Here is a 17,487-nt window from a genome sequence, read left to right as displayed (position 1 = left end):
AGCATAGGTAGGGAACAATTTTGAGGCATATTAGACCCCAGATTTTCAAAAGTCTGTAACTTCTGATTTCAGTACTTTTGCAAGTGTCTGAAACAGACACAAAAAACCTTCAGACTGGAGCCTAAACCCAGCTGTGACACAGGCAAATGCAACTATGTCTGTAACGTAAAGGGATTTGCAATAAAAGCAAATTGAAGACTGTTACAGGAATGGAAGCCAGACAAATAAGCAACAACAACACATTTTAGATATTTTATCTTTCAAACATACAACATGATACAGTTGTACCAGGGACTGAAAGGATGTAAACCTACTTTGGAGTCCTAAATCAGATGCACTGAGATAACAGGAACGTCTTATCCCAGCTTCTTGACAACCAGCTAATAGAAACAAATAAATAATACAGAAGCTAACAGAGAATGTGCAACAAAACTCTACTTAAAGTTGTTTTTCTAGAAGAACAACTACATTTTTCCAAAGATTTATGTGTCATCTTGTTAGCTGGATGCCTTGGTGGTTTAGAGGAGCATCTAGCTGAAACACTTTGATAATCTACAAAAGTAACTCAAGAGACCTTCAAAATGGCAGTTGCTCTCTCAATATATTCTGAAGCATGCTGAGTTCACTGCAAGCAGGCAGATGTCTGACTTGGCAGGTTTTTGTCTGAATTTGATAGGCCCTAAATCACATCATGGTGATCAACCATCATATTATGGTGGAAAACCTGAGGAACCTTCTGGACCTGGTATTCCTGATTATTGGCTATCCAGTGGCCAGGAAACAGCCAGCTGAGGAACAGCCATGTGGATGATGAAGCAATCGATATGTGATAAATAGTGTATGTGAGTATACAAGCCAGAATCTCGATGTATGATAGTTTCAGGTAAGTCTGCCCCATGTATTGGACCACTTATGAAAATGAGTTTCATTTTTCCACTGTCTCACCTATTCCGTTTTGTACCAAGTGAGAAATCTAAGCTCCCTGCCATCTGAATTTGTATTTCCCCTTGCCAAAACACAATAATCAGACAGTTTCCAAGGCCAAACGCTAGGACTGTTTTTACAAAAAAGTAAGCTGTGTAGAGATGTATGACAGGCATAGCTTCACTTTTCTTTCTGAAATATGTGTACAGGAAGTCTTCTCAGTTTAATTGTGGAGAATAAGGATAAGAGGAAATAGCAAGGGATTTCTAGTCAAGAAAAGGAAATGAAGGGTAGTAGCAGTAGAACAATTTTTGATACTAAAAGTAGTTTGTATCTAGATAAAAGTATGCAGGGGTTTAATATGCAGGTTTCTCAGTCCCAGAAGTAGGGCGAAATTGCAGACAGAAATTAGTTGAAGCCAAATTTATAGCCAGCTAAGACAGAGTGTGGATTCAGTTGATTAACTTAGTACACTAAAGCAAATCTGAACAAAAAGCCTACAAAAGAAACAATCATGAGCTTGTTCCAGCTGCCTCTTCTGTCTGAAGATACAGGTCCTCTTTGTGCTGCTGGTGCAGATCTGAGGAAAAGAAAACAAACAGGATGTTCACAGCACAGAGCTGAGTTAGGATTCTTTTAAGTATCAGGGGGTTGTTGCCAAGGGTGAAGTTTGCAGTCCAAGTGCTAAGCTAGAAGTTTCAATATAAGAGCTTGCCACCAGATTCCTTTTGGCTGTCATGATGTTATAAACAGCGTATCTGTTCAAAACCTTCAAAACCCTGGCAGCACTCCATTCTACCTTAATACCTAAGCCTCCTTGTCTCTCCACATCCATTTACTGTCTCTGGCCTTATGCTTGAGATTGTATAGAGCATTTCTAGAGAGCAGCGATCCTAGAGTTCTATATATGTATTTTACAGCACTTGATACAACACTATCCAGATCCACTTCTAAGTCTCCCTGACATTGCAATAATGCAAGTAATAAATACCGCTGCTAGTAGGTTGCATCTGGCGTCCTTTCTGCTTATGTTTGTAAGTCATCTGTGCCATCTAGTGGCTATTTTTTTACTTACAAGTTTTTTTCAAACTGTCAACAAGCCCGTTCAAATTTTGACTCGGCAGGAACACAGTTCAAGTTTGGAGAGGAGTTAAGGACTCTGTCACCACCCAAGAAGCCCCAAGTACATTACAGCACCTTCTAGGCCATCCCTCTGCTACCCTGACACAGCCCTCTCCTTTGGTATGCCAATGTAACAGGAGTTGCGGTGACAAAAAAAAGTCACTTGCACAACCCTGGTGGTTTTGGGCTCAGGACGTTTTTCTCCAGATGCAGAGATGGCAGTTATCTGTCTTGTAACAGCAAACAGCCACTGTGAAAGGGGACACAACAGAGGCTGCATACCTAGTCTCACTATTTATTATGGGAATATGAACACGGAGTGTACACTAAGCATACACACTCTGAAAGAAAACCTTTTCCTAACACATACACACTCTTAATATTGATACCCCTACTGACCAAACTGTTCCCGTGTCAGTTAATGGACTATCAGAGAGCAGGGATCCATCCATGGAGAAAACAGATGTAGAAGATAATCATCAAATAATTTATATATATCTGCTTAAGGCTCTTTCTGAAAGGGCAGCTAATTTCAATGGAGATGTTACTGCAGAGAAGTAAGTGATTTGGGGAAGACCGTAAATACTCATTGGCTTGAAGTATTTTAGCTACTTCAATTTCAGGGAGAGGCAATGATAACATTCAGATTGGGAAGCTCTGTCTTGATTAGGGATAGTACAGATATGAAGTGAATCAGGCCTATCACACTGCCATACATACGGGATGGAATAGAAGGCTCGGGAAGGGAAGAAGCAAGGAAATTTTTCCTAAAGAAGGAGATTAATGGTGGGTTGCTTAGTAGTTACCCCAGGAGAGTATGAGACTGGTGCTTAGAATATGCTAGTGATCATATTAATTTAAGTACTGACATGGATGGAAAGGAAGGGGTGGCTGCTCCCCTGCTTACGTACTGCAAGCACTATATGGTAATACTGGAAAAAGCCAGTAAAAAAGCCAAAAGCCTTCTTATTCCGGTTTTCTCAGCTGAGGAATGTACTCACATCACAGAATTTTGAGGGAAATGGTTTAAAACGTGGAGAAGAGAAAAATCTTCTGTTAAGAGTTCACAATATTATATTTTTTAAAGTCCTGTAAAGAGCATTTTCTTCCTTTTTGTTAATATTGTCACCACATTCACAGCTGCAGATTTGCACAGGACAATTGTATTTTATTTTCACACATGAACAAAAACCTTACCATTTACTGGCAGAACAAGGAAACCCTACCTTTAATTCACCATGCAAGTGGTATCTAGTAACAAACAAATGCTTTAACAGAACAGAAAGCCTGTTCCGTGATCTACTACCTAGGAGTCTGGAGCTATCAGTGATACCTAGAATGCCACTGTTTTCATCACACAGTTATAAGCTGGTGCTGGGATGTAATTTGAATGTAAGAATAATGTTGTTGCATGACAGGTTGAGTAAAAGCTTTCAGTGATCGGCAGGAACAGAGAATTCTCACTTTCTCCAAAAGGGTGTATTAAAAACTGAATGTATGCTGCAGAAAGTGATATACGCCTTTTCTGCACTGCATGAAGCATTTCTGCCACAGAGCCAGAGGCAGGCAAGCAGGAGTCCCACCTCTCTGCTGCCATAACAAAATCAGTTTTTTCATAGAAGAAGTTATCATTGCAGTATTACGTAAGTATTAAAATACAAAAGAGTTGCAGCTGTTTGAATTAGGCAGAAAGGACAGTAGGAGATAGATTTTCAGCATCTTTGTGAGTGACATGGACAGTGGGATTGAGTGCACCCTCAGCAAGTTTGCTGATGACACTAAGCTGAGTGGTGCATTTGGCACACTGGAGGGAGGGGATACCATCCAGAGGGACCTTCACAGGCTTGAGAGGTGGGCTCATGTGAACCTTGTGGCGATCAACAGAGAATGGATTGAGAGCAGCCCTGAGAAGGAGGAGTTAGAGGTGCTTGTGGACTAAAAGCTCAACACGGCCTCACAATGGGTGCTTGTAGCCCAGAAAGCCCACTGGGTACTGGGCTGCATCAGAAGAAGCCTGACCAGCAGGTTGAGGGAGGTGGTTCTCTCCCTCTGCATCACTCTTGTGAGACCCCACCTGGAGTGCTGCGTTCATCTCTGGGGCCCGCAGCAGAAGGACCTGGACCCGTTGGAGTGAGCCCAAACAAGGGCCACAAAGATGATCAGAGGGCTGGAGCACCTCTATGAAGACAGGCCGTGAGAGGTGGGGTTGTTCAGCCTGGAGAAGAGAGGGCTCCAGACAGACCTTATAGCAGCCTTCCAGTACCTAAAAGGGGCTTATAAGAAAGATGAGAACAGGCTTTATAGTAGGGCCTGCAGTGATAGGACAAGAGGTAATGGTTTTAAACTAAAAGAGGTTAGATTTAGTTTAGGTATTAGGAAGAAATTCTTTACTGTGAGGGTGGTGAGGCACTGGAACAGGTTGCCCAGAGCAGCTGTGGATGCCCCATCCCTGGCAGTGTTCAAGGCCAGGCTGGATGGGGCTTTGAGCAGCCTGGTCTAGTGGAAGGTGTCCCTGCCCGTGGCAGGGGGGTTGGAAGCAGATCATCTTTAAGGTCCCTTCCAACTCAAATCATTCCACGATTCCATGTGGCCAAATGTCTGGATTATGCAGAGAACAACTCTTATGCATCTATGTATCCTGCAACTTTCCAAACTGTGAGGAAGTTTTCATATTCAGGTATTTGAGTACCTTATATGTACCTATACATGCAACAGCATATAGATTAAGACACTTAGCCACAATTGAAAACAGCCATCTTTACTGTAAATTCACTGAAATACATCATAAATTTACTTAAACCTCTTTATAGAATAAAGAAAAACATGAATAGGAAGGGAAACTATTAAAGCTTAGTCTGGGAGTGATGCTTGTAAGAAAGGAGTATCTCAGATGTAATTTGCATTCTCTGCAGATAACCTACAGGCGGCCTAAGGTAAATACATTAAAATATAGAAATTGGGTTTACACACAAAATGGAAGATTAAAAAAAAAACTTTCTCAAAATTTGGAGCTGAAAGTTCCAGTAGCTGGAGAAATGTCCTTTAGATCTGTTGTCATTTGTCCTACAATTTCATTATTCAAGGAAGAATGCCAATGAAAGCAATTTCAAATTTGTAATAGATTTTGCATCAGAACACTGATAGTTACAAACTTCATTCATACTATCATTGATATACAAGGTGACTGTATATTAAACCTGATTTTGAACAGCAGGTGCTCACAGACTATTTTGCACTATATTTGTAGATAGAAACTGCTTACTTAATACACAGCAAGTAATAAATTCCAGCATAAGTATATTGCGCATGGGTGATATATAATAGATGATAGAGGTGGAATCTGTTGAACTGTTGATTTCTGCATTATTTATTTGGTTGTAATGACATTGAGGATGGACTGGATTCCTTTTACTTACGATGAAAGGGTACACTTAGAATCATCAGGATAATCCAGGCAGAGTAAGAGCATTACAGACCTGTAAAGATACAATTTTATTCAGCATCTTTCAGGAAGAAAACTGAGGAAAACAAATGAAAAAAAACAAATGAAACAAAGTCAACAGTATTACCGTGCCTAAAGCTTCCCTTCAATTATATTTATCCCACAACCTATTTTGTGAATCACTAGAGCTGTGAATACTACTGTGAATAACTAGTAATTCTGCAGATATTCAACAGTAGTTTTTTCTGTTATTTAGATTTTCAATCCGAATAAAGATTTTAGAGTGAAATGGAACACACGCCGCCATATTCTGTGTCTGACAATGGGTAAGTATAATATTCCACTTAATTATACAATACAGTGTAGTGTTTCACTCAATTCACAGGTGAAAAATGCTAAGTTTGAAAAATGTGACATCATCCCTCCAACACCCCTCTTACTGAAGACACAACATTAATGGCAATTAAGTATTGGAAGGTAAGAAACAATTTAAAATAGATCGGGTCCTTCTCTAAATACACCATATTAATGAAGGATTTTCACTTACTTGTAATTGTCAGTGCAGGTGACGTCATAACCAAGGGTTTTCAGCCTGTTTTCTAGTATCTTTACACTATGAGTTCCACAGGATTCTCTGTAAGAAAGGATATTAATACTATTGCAAGTCTTTTATTATTTAATTTCCTTTCACAGAACCTGATGGAATTAGTAAAGTAAACCCTTATTACTTTGCCTCTTCTATATTCCTTAAAACCTACAGAAAACTGGTGTACATCACTATTTATAATGCTTCATTTGCTTACAGTCATTTAACATTTTATACTCAGTTTGCAGAGACTAGAAGATTGGCTTCAGCCAGTGTAGCATTTGCATATTCTATTAACCAATATTCTCACCTTTAATATTTCACTGACAAACAGAAAAAGAGCTAAATAATTTTCTAAAATAATAACTGTTTCATTTGTAATACTCTTTGGCCACTATTTAGGTGGTGCTAAAGGTGATGCTAGCTGTCTTTACAGAATAAGTTGGTTATAATAAATTGGAATTATTCTTCTTGTTAGAAGTTTGTTCTCTGTCTTGAATACAGAAAAATAAAAAAACGCAAGGAGAGAGAAGAAACCAGAAACAATCCTAAATGCAGCTTCTGTGCCTAGCACTGATTTTTTTAATTTGTGGCCCAATTAGCAAAAGAAAGTTTAGCACAATACAGAACCTACTGAGACCTCTCAGACTCACACCAACATCAAGTATTAAGGCCAGTGCTACTTACACATTGTTTAGTAAATATTAATGAGTAAAGAAATAATATGAGGACTAACAAAATCATTGTAAAAAGCAATTAATAAAAGCACACAAATATTCCCATGCATCCATTAACATTCAGTGGTTGTCTGATTTTTTCTTTGTAATATGGGCAACTTTTGCAAAGGTGAGCTGTATTTTTTTTTTTTCTAAAAGGGTATGATTCTCTGATGTAAAGAGAAAGGCTGAAAAATGCTAATCTGAACTATGTTTTGTAGACTCCACAGCATATGATGAAATATGTGGTCTGGGTGGGCCATGCCAAAATTTAATGAAAGAAAAGCAAAAGGAGATAGAAAAGAGAAGAGACAAAATGTAAAAGGGAAATGACACAAAATGAATGGATGCAACTAAAAAACACTGAAGCAAGAACAGAAGCCTCATGCTCCTAAAAGTGCAGATGACACCAGGGATTCAGCCACCAGTGGTGGGTATGGTGACATCTGAGTCCATTTCTCTGGCACTCTTCACCCAGGCCAGTTTTAAGACCAATGAAGTACCACCATGTTATGCTGAACTATAGGGACCTTGCAGATGGTTGGGGTTCCCCTACCCCTGATTCATCTATGTACATTTGCAGGGATCCTCACAAAAGCTATAATGAAAAAAATATTTAATTCTTCCTTTAATCAGTCCCTAGTTAATTTAATCAGAAATTAGGACTAATGATTTCATTTTTTTAACTTCAAAGTCCGTTTTCGATGATGTTTCTGTTGAAAACTTACTTGGTCTATGGTATTTACTAACAGGCTATGCTGTTTGGAGTCATCTGTTTTGTTTTGGTTTATTTATCTGTTTGGGTTTTTGGGGGCTTTTTTGAAAATTTTTATCATTTTAATTAAATTAATTTTAAATATCAAAATTAGACCTTTCTAAAGCCTGAATTTTATTATTGGATTCATTTTAAGTATCAAGAGTAAACAAGACCCCCGCATGGTATTTCTCTGTTTCCACTAATTTTCAAACAGTTAAGGTAGGTGAAAACGAAAAGAATGCATATGGCAAGGCAAAAGAAATATTCCATGTCAGCATTTAATCAGAAATTCAGATTGAAACATTTCTTAGTAAAACTGTACATGCTATATGTTCACTCAAGGTCTGAGATCCACACGCACATCTAACCAAGAGTGGATACCAGACCTAATGTTAAAATTTATTTATACTTTGTCTAATTCTGGTATTCCTGTAGTCTTTGGGAATGGCAGGGTATGCCTTCTCTGTTAGTGAAAGCATCTAAAATGCTTTCTGAAACTAAAATATTTTTAGTTTAATTGCTATGCAAATATAATCAGACAGCTAAGGTGAAATTTTAAAGACAGGTCCAAAAAGGAGAAATTAAATACAAATAAAATGTAACTTACATATCTGGTCCTTCAATATCATCCACAACCCAGATGACAATTTGTGAGATTTTGTCTTTCTGGAGATTAGGTATTTCATAATCTGCAAAAAAACTATTGCAAGAAACAATTTTTTAGAACTATAAAGAACATGAAAAATTAACAAATTTTTTCCCTTTTGTATTAATGAAGGCTCTGATCCTGCTGTAGGGTATGGGCTTGCTCAATTATACATTTATAACTTCTGGTTACAATCAGACTCAACACAGAGTAGAAAAATGTGATTCACATTCAGAGTGTCTTGTCTGTCTTCAAAGGTCAAAGGCATTTAATCATAAATTTTGTTTTCATATTCTTCAGCTTAGAGGGGCTCAGCTAAAAGAAGGCACAACTTAGAGGTGAACCAGAATGAAGTGGTCTTTAAAAAATGCAAAAACAAAACAAAAAGCATTTGATACTTAGTAAAAGAAAAGGTAATTTTTGTGGTTACTGCTTTTAGACACAATTACAATTTTGCTTTAAATAAAAAAATAACAGCCACAAGACAAATATATTTTTAGGTCACAAATCACAGTAACGTGAAGTATTTGTCTAAGATATATAAGATCATAAGGGAGAAACTTCTAGATATGTCCATCCCTAGGCTAGGGAATCTTCCCCTTTATTACTTTGTGTAAATTGACTTTGATAGGTATTTAAATAACAATTAAACCAAGATAATAAAATGGCAACTAAATAATCGAATCATAGAATGGTTTGGGTTGCAAGGAACCTTAAAGATCATCTAGTTCCAACCCCCGTGCCATGAATAAACTTTGGAAGTGGCTTTGAAATTCTTGAAAACAGACCAGAGAGATGTTTGGGAAGACAGACAGATGTTTCAGATTACCTTCTGCTATCAACTATTCATCCCTAAGCCTCTTTCAAACAAGACCTCTTCAACAAATTCAGTCATAAATGGACCTGAAAATACCCAGCCAAGGAAATAGATGGATTAACTGACTTTGTATTTTTTTCTTGGCAGGCTTTGTTCCAGTGGTGGAGATTTCACTGGTCACAATACCTCCAGACAGGCAATTCAGGGAAGTGGTAGAATGAATTTATGTGTAAGAGGTTTCTGAAATAAGGAATCTGTAAATTAACAGAAATAAGGTATCCGTTTCTGATATAAGGAATCTACATTGGATTCTGGTCATTAACCTGCTGCCAGCTATTATCATCTGCAGAAGACCTGATCCCAGCTGACCACCTGACCAAGGAGACCACGTAAGTCTTCTCGATAGCTGAAAGACGTGTATAGAGACGGACCTTTTAGGGGACAGAGGTAAGTAGGTAGTAGGTGTTTTGGAACATATGGTTCTTGTTTCTCTCCTATCTGGAGATAAAATTCACTTTCTAATGATCACTCTTAGTCCTCAGTGAGTACACAGGAGGAGGATTTGTTTTATGGATGTGTAAAATATGGCGGGTTTTAGCTGCCTTGGACAGGACAGTTGCTGAGGTAAGGACAGTTGTATTTTTCATCAAAGGTACTGTCACTACAGCCACATGTTACATAAAAGTTCTTAAGGATGTACTTTTACAATAAATTTTAAATATAGGCTTGGATGAACCTCTGTATAGTGGTACCCTTGTAAATCAGGGAAAGTATATCTATCCTTAATATATAAGGGAATGAGGAGAAGAGGAAGCTAATCCTTGCTGTTATCCTTCTCAACAAGCTTTTTTGCTTTCTTAAACCATGATGGATCTCAAACTGCCTCCTCTCTTGGTCATGGAGAAATAGCAGGACAAAGCACTTTCCCTATAGAACTTCACAAGTTTGCTCCTAGGCTGGAGACAAGCTACACTCCTTGTAACAATAGCCTCTCTTTGGAGACTTCCTGAATAGAAATTGTGTAACGCTTATCTTTTTGAGGACACACATTTTGCTGCAGGATGTTGGCTGACTTGAAGGCTGCTTTCAAAGAGCATATATCCTGCTTGTCACAGCAGTTTGTGAAATGCAGGAGTCAAAAGGATTGTTTCAACACATTTCATGTTAATTCCTACAGCTGGGGACAATTACAGTTGTCCCCACAACTCAGCAGACTTTTATGCAACAGGCTCTTTCAGCTATACTTCCCATGCTTTGTGCAGCAGAAGACCCAAACAACTTGTTGACCCTTTTTTAGCAGGCATCAGACCTTGCACACATAAATAATTCAGTTTTCTTACCCTGGGTCTGGATAGGCTCCTCCAGCTGCAGAACCATTCAACAATACATGTATCACCCCAGAACTGTGCTGTGCATACTGCAATACATAACAATTTCTTTCAGAACTCATCTTACAGATTTGTTATATGACAGTATTGTATTTCAAGCAACAATGACCAAGGAAAAATTTTACCAAGAAGAATATCAGAACTGTGAAAATAATACCAAAGTAACACACTAGCAGGTCACTGCAAGAAGGAGAACAAGAGCTAAATAGCCAGTGCATGAATTCAGTGCATCTTCTCAAACAATTTTCTCACACCTATGAATAGTTTCTTCAGCATAGGAAGAAAGCATTTTGGCACATTGTGTTGGGTTTGATCTGTGAATAAAGGGTTTCCACCAAGGCTGTCAAATGTCTCTTAGGACCATATTCTGTAGGCAACTAGTGTGCTTATTGTGCTTATTACATGCTTAATATATATTAACAAAGCTGACACAGAATTTTAACACATTATGTAGCTAAGATGAAAGTTAGATTCCTCTTGCTAAAGCACTGTACCCAGTCTAAAAGAGTGTATTTGTATCAGAGGAAATAATCTAGCACAGTTACAGACTTAAATCTGTTTTGATCTGGCAACGTTTTCCTGAAACACCCAGGACACACACATTAATGTACAAAGTCAGCACTAATGCAGTATTTACAGTGATTGAGGCCATTCTCCAGAAAGATTCCACTGCATTGTTTTCACATTCCTCTGTGGTAGGGCAGGATTCATAGTCCAGTGCTGTAGGAAGACATGTGATTTGTGCTATTAGAGAGATGATAATGATCATAAACAGTGACCTTAGAAAGCAGTTAAACATATCTGCATGTTACTCATTGAACATACAAGATGGTCTGACATAACGCTGAAAGCTGATCATTTTCCATCCTTTGCATTTTACACAAACAGTGACATTCTGTGTATTCAATAATTTGGCTGAAACGGCTCTAACTCTGTATCTGGGATGCAAAAAGCTCCACATTCAGAGGACTGAGAAGGAAATTTATCTCCTGTGCAGCACTGTTTAGATTTCACTGTGTGGTTCCCTGACTGCAATGTTAAATATTCACAGAAAACAGGAGAAAATGAGACAGTGAAGCTATCCCCTTCATGGGGCGAGAGTAAAATTAGCTCCTCCAGAACACAGCAGTCAGTCTCCGTTATGGTTTTACAGACAGATGTTTAATATAGCACTCATCACCTTACCAGCGCTGTTTTCCTGCCCACACCAGTTTAGAAAATCTCCAAAGAAGCCAAACAGAGTATCAGCCAGAGACATGTAGCGACGGCCTCTGCCAGCAAAGCTATTGACTAGCAGCTGATTATTTTCCCAGAAGAGAGACTATATTAAAAAAAAAAAAAAAAAAGGAAAAAAAAAAGAGAAGAAATGAACCATCACTTGGGCATGGGCACAATGAGATTATGGGGTGTTGAAAACAGTTTAAAACATGCTTTGGTATTTCTTTCAAAATCAAGCTAATAACCACCAATGTTAGCTGTCTCTTTAGAGGAACAAAGTTTGTTGGGGTTTGGGGTTTTTTTTCAGTGGTGCTCTGGCCACTAGAGGCTTGAGGGGCATTCATACCATGGTAATTGATATAAGCCTATATTAAATATAGTTAGGCCAAGCTTCTTCTTTCTCAGCAGACAAATTTAGGAAAAGGGAGAAAAAGGGATGACACATATTTATAAGCCATGTATATTTTACCAGAATTCTTTCACACTGCTATGTTGTGGAAAAATCATCTGTCTAGTTCTATTTCTGTGTTTGAAAAAAATCTTTCATGAATTAAGCTGTGTTGACGGGATTATTTGTTGGTTTAGCTTTTATCATTTAGAAATAAGGAGTAATTGTGCTAGAGGAAAACCTGCTTTAAAGCACAACCTTTTAGAAAAGGCCAAAGCACACATTCTGATGAGATATGACGGCATGAAGAGCTGTCTTTTTTGCACTTTCACGTCTCTGCAGCTGCCAGCACATCAAACCCTTACTTTTTCTAGCATGCAATGACATCCTATCTCATTTCTGCTGATGCTTGTTTAACATGTCAATGTTTAACATGTCATTGCCCTGAGACTTGGCTGTGAGGAGTGGAAGCAAAAGGTGATAGCAGACAAAGTCTTTGCAGGCAGGGCACCTAACTTGAGAAAAAGTAGAAATCCAGGCACTACAACAGAGCTCCTGGCACTGTGGTATGAAAATAAAGAATGTGCTGAGAAGTTACTGCAAAAAAATAAATGCAGTCAAACACATTGAAAAATGCCATCAAGCCTGAGCTTAGTTTGTAAACTACAGACAGGCCAAAAATAATACATCCTGAGTCAGCCACAGAATGACTCTCGGTCAGTTTTGAACTGTGTCATGGAAAATCTGCTGGATATCACAGGATTGTTAACTCAACATCAAAAATCATTACCTTGTTAGGTGGAATTTCGTGCAATGACAGGTTGATAAATAATTCATAGTCCTTAGGTAGAATGCTGCAAGGATCCTTGTTAATAAATGCATTTTTAAACGCTTCCCATATCTCTGAACAATTCTTCTCACTGTAATCATTGAAACAAACAAATAGAATTGTTTTTTCAAAGCAGAGCATGAAAGTAATTTGTTCCCAACTTCTTCAGATTCCCAAATTAAAACCCCTACAAGGTTAAGATAGAGAACTGAAGTCAGGCTGGTAGAAAACTTGCAATCCAGGAGAGCATATAGATCCTGTCTTTTCCTGACTCCTAACAGCAGGAGATTAAGAAGTAGCAATGAAAATATTAGGATTTACAATGTGGAATTAGAAGTAAATCAAGAAGGTACAGTATACACAGTGAGATCACTATCCAGCATTGTAAAAATACTAAAGAAAACAGCTTGCTTTGAAATTTTCCAGATTCAAAAAGCCATTTCAATTAAAGCGTAGGTAAATGTGCAAAGCTACTGGAATGTAAAATTAGTCTTAAAATGTTAGATTCAATGCAGGAGGAGTTACTAAAAAGTTTTGATGGTAGAATAATGGTTTTGACCAAGACATTTCTTCTGTGTATATAGGCCCTAGGGTTATGCAGTTTTACCTCGCTGGAATGAGTATAGTGACCATGTGGTACATGTACTGTCACTGTGCAGGAGCTACAAGAATGCTGTTAGGATTCAACATTCAAACTGCTTGTGAAGGGGGGCCTGAAATAAGATGCTAGGCTGTGCACTTCGATAGTTCCCTTCTGCCAGCTCTGCCTTGGGGACAATAATCTCCTGCAGAAGGCCAGGCCAGGCCATCTAGGGTTGGAAGTGTTTTATCTCTCTGGATTTGCAGGATCTCATCTGTCACAGCTCTGAGCCTGCCTGGAGTAATTAAAAAGGGAATTGCTTCTTTCACCACTTTTCCACAGTACCTTCCCCTCATACGCTGTGCCAATGTTTATGCCAGAAACACTGTGCAAAACAGAATAGTGTATTTTATATGCATACGGCATTCCTAACGCCAACAGCTGTAATTGCAAAGCTGTAGCTTGAACAACAGTAGTCCAGGCAAGTAAACCAAACTTTGCCATTACAGTGTTTTGCTCATTTGATGTCGTCCATAGACAGCAGGGTTTCTGGGGGCGCTTCTCCTAACGAAATTCTTTAACGGGCTGCTCTGTGATGCTGAATGTCACAGATAATTTAAAATTAAAGGACCCCTTGTGATGAGCTACACAGCTCCCATGCAGGAAACTGACCAGATTTTTACAGCAATCTCTGGTTATGCTTCCAACTGTATAAAAAAACCCCAATGTATTGTAAGCAAATATGGGATCTTGATCTGAAAATCCTCAGTAATGTAATATGACCCTCGATTCGTAGTTCCAATGCTTAAATAGCCTTATGTGATAAAAATATTTGCACCTTACTACTGATATCAAGCTGTTAAACTTCAGCTTCTAACTTTCTATATACTTGTCTCATTCTGCTAAAGAGCTGTCTACTGTAAACACTAACTTATTCATGCTAGTACTTGTAAATTATTATCAACTGAACTCTTAATATCATTCTTGACAGTTGAATCCAGAAGTAATTTTCTGGTTAATTCACATACTGCATTTTTTTTTTTTCTTCATGTCTTCTCACCCAGGTTTGAACAGCTTGTAAATCAAAAGGATTATTCTGCTCTGTTACTCAAAATTTCTTAGCTCATAAAAATACTTTTTGAAACTACAGAGTAGGGAAGGGAAGGACCATAGTTCAGGGCAATTCCATCCAAACTCAACAGACACTAATAAGGTGTATTAGATTTATTTCATAGTAGTCACTCCAAAAAAATTATGTTCTACAATCTTCCATTATATAGTTCAAATAAAGAAATATGGGGGATATGCACTAGAGGAATATTTGTGTTATATAGCATATTCCTCTTAGAAAATTAAATCTCTCACTTCTATATAACCATAACATTTTGTAAAATGTCTCCTTTTAACTACTATTTTGCATGTTCTGTTTTAAAGTAAGGGAACATTTTGCATACCTTTCTATAATCGTCTTTATGCTTTAAGTATGTTGCAGTGTAAAGACATGCCTTTCTAGCTTCTTAGTTTCTTTGCTGTTAGCAAAGTACTTTTAAAAAATTATTCTATTTGCACATAAATTCAGAAGCAAAACCTATCCAGGTGGCTATGTCTCTGTAAAAGCTATCCTGGGGGCAATTAAGAAACAGACAATGAACAGAAAGGGTTATAAATAATTTGAATATCTGTTTTGCACCTGTGCAATATGAAATTTCCATTTTGTTTATATTACACTATTTGCTTATAGACCTAAGGGAAAGAGAAAAAAACCACATAATATGAAATTAATTGTGCAGCTCTTCTTTTTACAAGGCCATTTTGGGCCTTAATTCAGGAAAGCAGTCCTAACGTCCAGCCTGGCTTCATGCTATTCTGAGCAAGAGTACTTTGAAGAATGTGTTCAGACTTCTCAATTTTAAAATTATGTTGTGAAAATGTCACAGGAATTAATTAGACCACAAAACTGCCATAAATATAGACATAGACATAGAAATACTTTTAAGAATATTTTATTTATATATAAAGCCCAAATCAGTTAATGAAGTTAGCATTTCCACAGTAACCATCCTTTATGTTGCTCATTTTAGTGTATTCTGTATTAATAGTGTCCTGCTTCAGATACAAATGAAGCGATATCTGTTAACTCCAAGAAGAACTCTACCTATCTAAAGCCTACTGCAAGACCAGACTTCATATGCTTACACAACTGTTACCTGATTTACGTTTTCACAGTTTGTATTATACATTATATTGTAGGTGTGTAGAAATCTATAGTTAGAAGTGTACTGGCACCTTCCATTGTGACTTGTTTATAATTCTGCCAAACTCGGAATTGTTCAGCTGAAATTTTAGTACCATGTTGCTGGCATTAGGATATCTTTTTCATTCATGGAGACACGAACCAAAACACTTCTGATAACTTTGGAATGTTATTAGGAAGAAACATATTGTTTTGCCTTTGTTAAAAGCCGTGAACCTGTTTTCAGTCCTGTATCTTCCTCTTTTGCAGCAGGAAATGAAAATGGGAGGTTGGGGGAAGGAGGTGATACTTGCTGATACTATGCAACACAATCTAACCCCGTTTAAGATCACAATTCAATGCTGCAGGAACCCTGCCAAGTCCTCTCTGCAAATACCTCTTCAAACTATCAGGAAAAAATTTAGGGGCAGAATAAAGGACTGAACTCCAGGAGACTGTCCTTCTTAGGGCTTTTTTCCTTTTCACTGAAGACCAAACAATGTGAGGAAGACAGAAAAAGTGGCATTTTAACCAAGTGTCTGACTTAACCTCCAGTTCCGGGGAATTAACACAATTCAGTGAAAGCTCATGGTAATCATACTTCAGCAGCTGATAACTTTTTTCAGGTTAACCTGATTTTTCAGGTGGATGAGCTACACAGTCTCTTTCAGTACCACAGGATAGCTATAGTGTAGTGCTTTCCTTCTTTACATGACCTGACATACAAGGCATGTGAAGTAAAGCTGGTCTTCCCAGGAGCACTGTCAGAGATTTGGTACTTCAGATACACTATCTCCACCATTTCTGCACGCTGTTCTCCTTACAGAATATTGTGGCACTAGTGTGGGGGAGGGCAGGGGGGGTGGGGTGGGGAGGGAAATGTGAAATAAAAAGTTGAAGGATTACAAATCTAGCCTTAATTACACTATTTTTATAATGACATCCACCAAAGTTCATTTTTTGTTTCTAGACAGCTACAAGCATGTTGGCTTTGATAGGATTGCTTTCATGGCTAGGAGCAAAACATCAGGCTTCTGATGAATAGCCATTCTGTACAGAACATAAAAAACTAATCCAGAAACAAGCAAAACTTACCCAACAGCAGGATTCACAATTCTAATATAGTCATAGCATCTTCCGATGACAATATTTTCCAGGTTTAGCGTTGTACCTTCGCCTTTCCATTTCTTTCCCTGCACTTCTGAGCTGTTCATAAACAGTACAGAGACTAGCAAGACAGACAGAAAAAGGCTTTTCATCATGAATTCTTGACAACCCAAGTTCTTCAAAAAAAAAGAAAGAAAAAACCCCAAACCAGTGTTAAATGACAATCTAAATGGAAACCTGGAGGCCTAATGTTTAAGATTTTCAATACTGGCTATAGCTTTGTACACAAAAGATGAAATTAGACCGTAATCTGAACTTTGCTGGAGACTGCAATCTAACTGTTTCCTGGAACGATCGCAGCACAGGGATACATCACTTCCTCATGTCTGTTGCCCCTTCAGAAAAATAAGACTTTTACGGTCACGGTATTGCCACCTGGTGATAACTGGGAAGAATTACAATGTATTTCCGTGAAGTGAGAAAAAGCCTGTAGCACTTCAGTATTTACAATGCCTTAGGTCGGCTTAATATTCATGGCCACGCTACACCTTTCTAAAACATCACGGTGCTTAAAACATGCAAGTAACATGTTTCAGACCAGTTTCTTTTAATTTTAAAAAGGCTATACTTTTTGCACATATTTCTCTAATGGCTGAAAAACATGCTGAAATACATATCAAGAAAAAAACCCCTGAAATATACAGGTAATGATTGCATAAATATACAAATTCTCA

General features: G+C 38.0%; 1 protein-coding gene across 1 annotated transcript; it reads right to left on the bottom strand.

Moving 5' to 3' along the window:
• Positions 1-238: 238 nt before the first annotated feature.
• BST1 (bone marrow stromal cell antigen 1) lies at positions 239-17,134 on the bottom strand. The gene is made up of 9 exons (XM_055720138.1): positions 16,742-17,134; positions 12,795-12,924; positions 11,584-11,719; positions 11,036-11,118; positions 10,351-10,427; positions 8,155-8,247; positions 6,036-6,122; positions 5,463-5,522; positions 239-1,504 (listed from the first exon to the last, which is right to left on the bottom strand). The coding sequence occupies exons 1-9, from the start codon at positions 16,906-16,908 to the stop codon at positions 1,390-1,392; spliced, it is 948 nt and encodes a 315-aa protein (XP_055576113.1). The 5' UTR covers positions 16,909-17,134; the 3' UTR covers positions 239-1,389.
• Between the last annotated feature and the right edge of the window lie 353 nt (positions 17,135-17,487).

The sequence above is a fragment of the Falco cherrug genome, chromosome 1 (genome assembly GCF_023634085.1).
Source record: "Falco cherrug isolate bFalChe1 chromosome 1, bFalChe1.pri, whole genome shotgun sequence".
Taxonomy (NCBI): domain Eukaryota; kingdom Metazoa; phylum Chordata; class Aves; order Falconiformes; family Falconidae; genus Falco; species Falco cherrug.
Note: the sequence above shows the minus strand (reverse complement) of the source record. Positions and strands in the feature narration are given on the sequence as shown.